The sequence below is a fragment of the Saprolegnia parasitica genome, assembly GCF_000151545.1.
Source record: "Saprolegnia parasitica CBS 223.65 unplaced genomic scaffold supercont2.21, whole genome shotgun sequence".
Taxonomy (NCBI): domain Eukaryota; phylum Oomycota; class Saprolegniomycetes; order Saprolegniales; family Saprolegniaceae; genus Saprolegnia; species Saprolegnia parasitica.
The window spans coordinates 154,982-156,466 of NW_012156415.1; the positions used below are offsets into that span (position 1 = coordinate 154,982).

A 1,485-nucleotide genomic window follows, 5' to 3' on the forward strand; every position below is an offset into this window, starting at 1 on the left:
AGGACGGCGACGGCAAGCAGCTCGAAGTGTGGAAGACACTCATCAACGGCCTCGTCGCGGGCTCGCTCGGCCCGTGCTTGAACTCGCCCATGGACGTCATCAAGACGCGGCTCATGGCACAGGAGACGGTCAAGGGCGTTGAGCCCAAGTACCGCGGCTTTGTCCACGCGTTCGGCGTCATTGCGCGCGAAGAAGGCAACGCGGCGCTCTGGAAGGGCCTCGTGCCACGCCTGACGCGCATGGCGCCAGGCCAAGCCATCACGTGGACCGTCGTCATGCGCGTCACGTCCTTCTTTGAAAACAACTAAGTCGACAACGACGGACCTTAATTATACCGCGCTCGTTGACTCTCTCTCGGTCGCTTGTCCGTGATCCGATGCAACGGCGACGACTACAGTTTCCAGCAACATGACGAGCAGCTCCATCGAGCAGTGAGGCTTCCGACCAACCCCGAGCGTGTGAGCAGAGGGATGTCATCCGGTGACGAGCCCCTGCAATTAGCTCTACTGCGATGTTGCTCTGACGCAGACCCTCGCCAACGAGCCCCAGAACATGAATCGGGTCGGCTGCTCCGCTCGCGATCCGGGCAGCTACGATCGCACGACTGCATGTCCGGCACTTTTGGCTCATCGCGCTCTGGTGCCATCAGCTTGGCGCGTCGCTCAACGCTCTGCGAGATGACCCTTGGTGTGTGCGCAACCTGGTCCCTCGCACAGTCCCGAATCCCGACCACTAACGCTCCTCGCTTCACGCCCCGCCTCGCGAGCGCATTGAGAAGTCCACCAGGTCGTGGCAAAGACTCTACTATTATAGTATGACGCAAGCCACGCCTGGGAAGACTGGCTGCTCGAACAGTATTAAGACTAAGCGTGGTCACGTTTATTTCCAGGAAGCAAGAACGAGTGCAAGGCTCTCTCTTCCCTGCTCTCTTCCGGTACTCAGATTCTCAAGACGTCGTCAGAGTGGCGAGTACCCTTTAGGATGTGGGGAGATAACACTTTGTGCCTTTTAAAATCGAAGAGGAGAAGGGAAAAGGAAGAGGGATGTTCGACGCCCAAAAGGCGCGATCAATGTCCCTTCGTTGTGGCGGGCGTCCCACTGGCAGTGGCGCGATCGCCATGGAGTGCTCCATTTCATCGCGTATACAAATATCAAGTGTGCCTTTTAAAAATTTCTTAAGGGTACACTTGCAATTTGTATGCCCTCCCACCTTGGGCAGCAGCTTCAGGCGATCAGCCAATGCCTGGTCTCGAAAAATCGACGAGCCAATGCCTATTCTCCAAATATCGAGCAGCCAATGCCTAGTCTCCTTTGATGCGGATCAATCGATGACGCGCAAGCAACAAGCATGGTGCTGCCTTCGTCAAAGCATCACTAGCAGTAATTAATATCGATCTATATTCGCCATTGCATGGCTGCTACGTCCAGAAATGTATGGGATGTGACAGCAATTGTACAAATGTGGCGTTGCGCCACGCAGAATTG

The 1,485-nt window shown here is 55.8% G+C and overlaps 1 protein-coding gene across 1 annotated transcript in view; it reads left to right on the plus strand.

Moving 5' to 3' along the window:
- The window catches only part of SPRG_19991 (hypothetical protein), a gene marked incomplete at both ends in the record, with an annotated part of 945 nt that extends 637 nt beyond the window's left edge, over positions 1 to 308 (plus strand). The window contains one exon of the mRNA XM_012345132.1: positions 18 to 308. Within this exon, the coding sequence (XP_012200522.1) occupies positions 18 to 308 (291 nt within the window). The remainder of the gene's footprint in view (positions 1 to 17) is intronic.
- Positions 309 to 1,485: the final 1,177 nt, after the last annotated feature.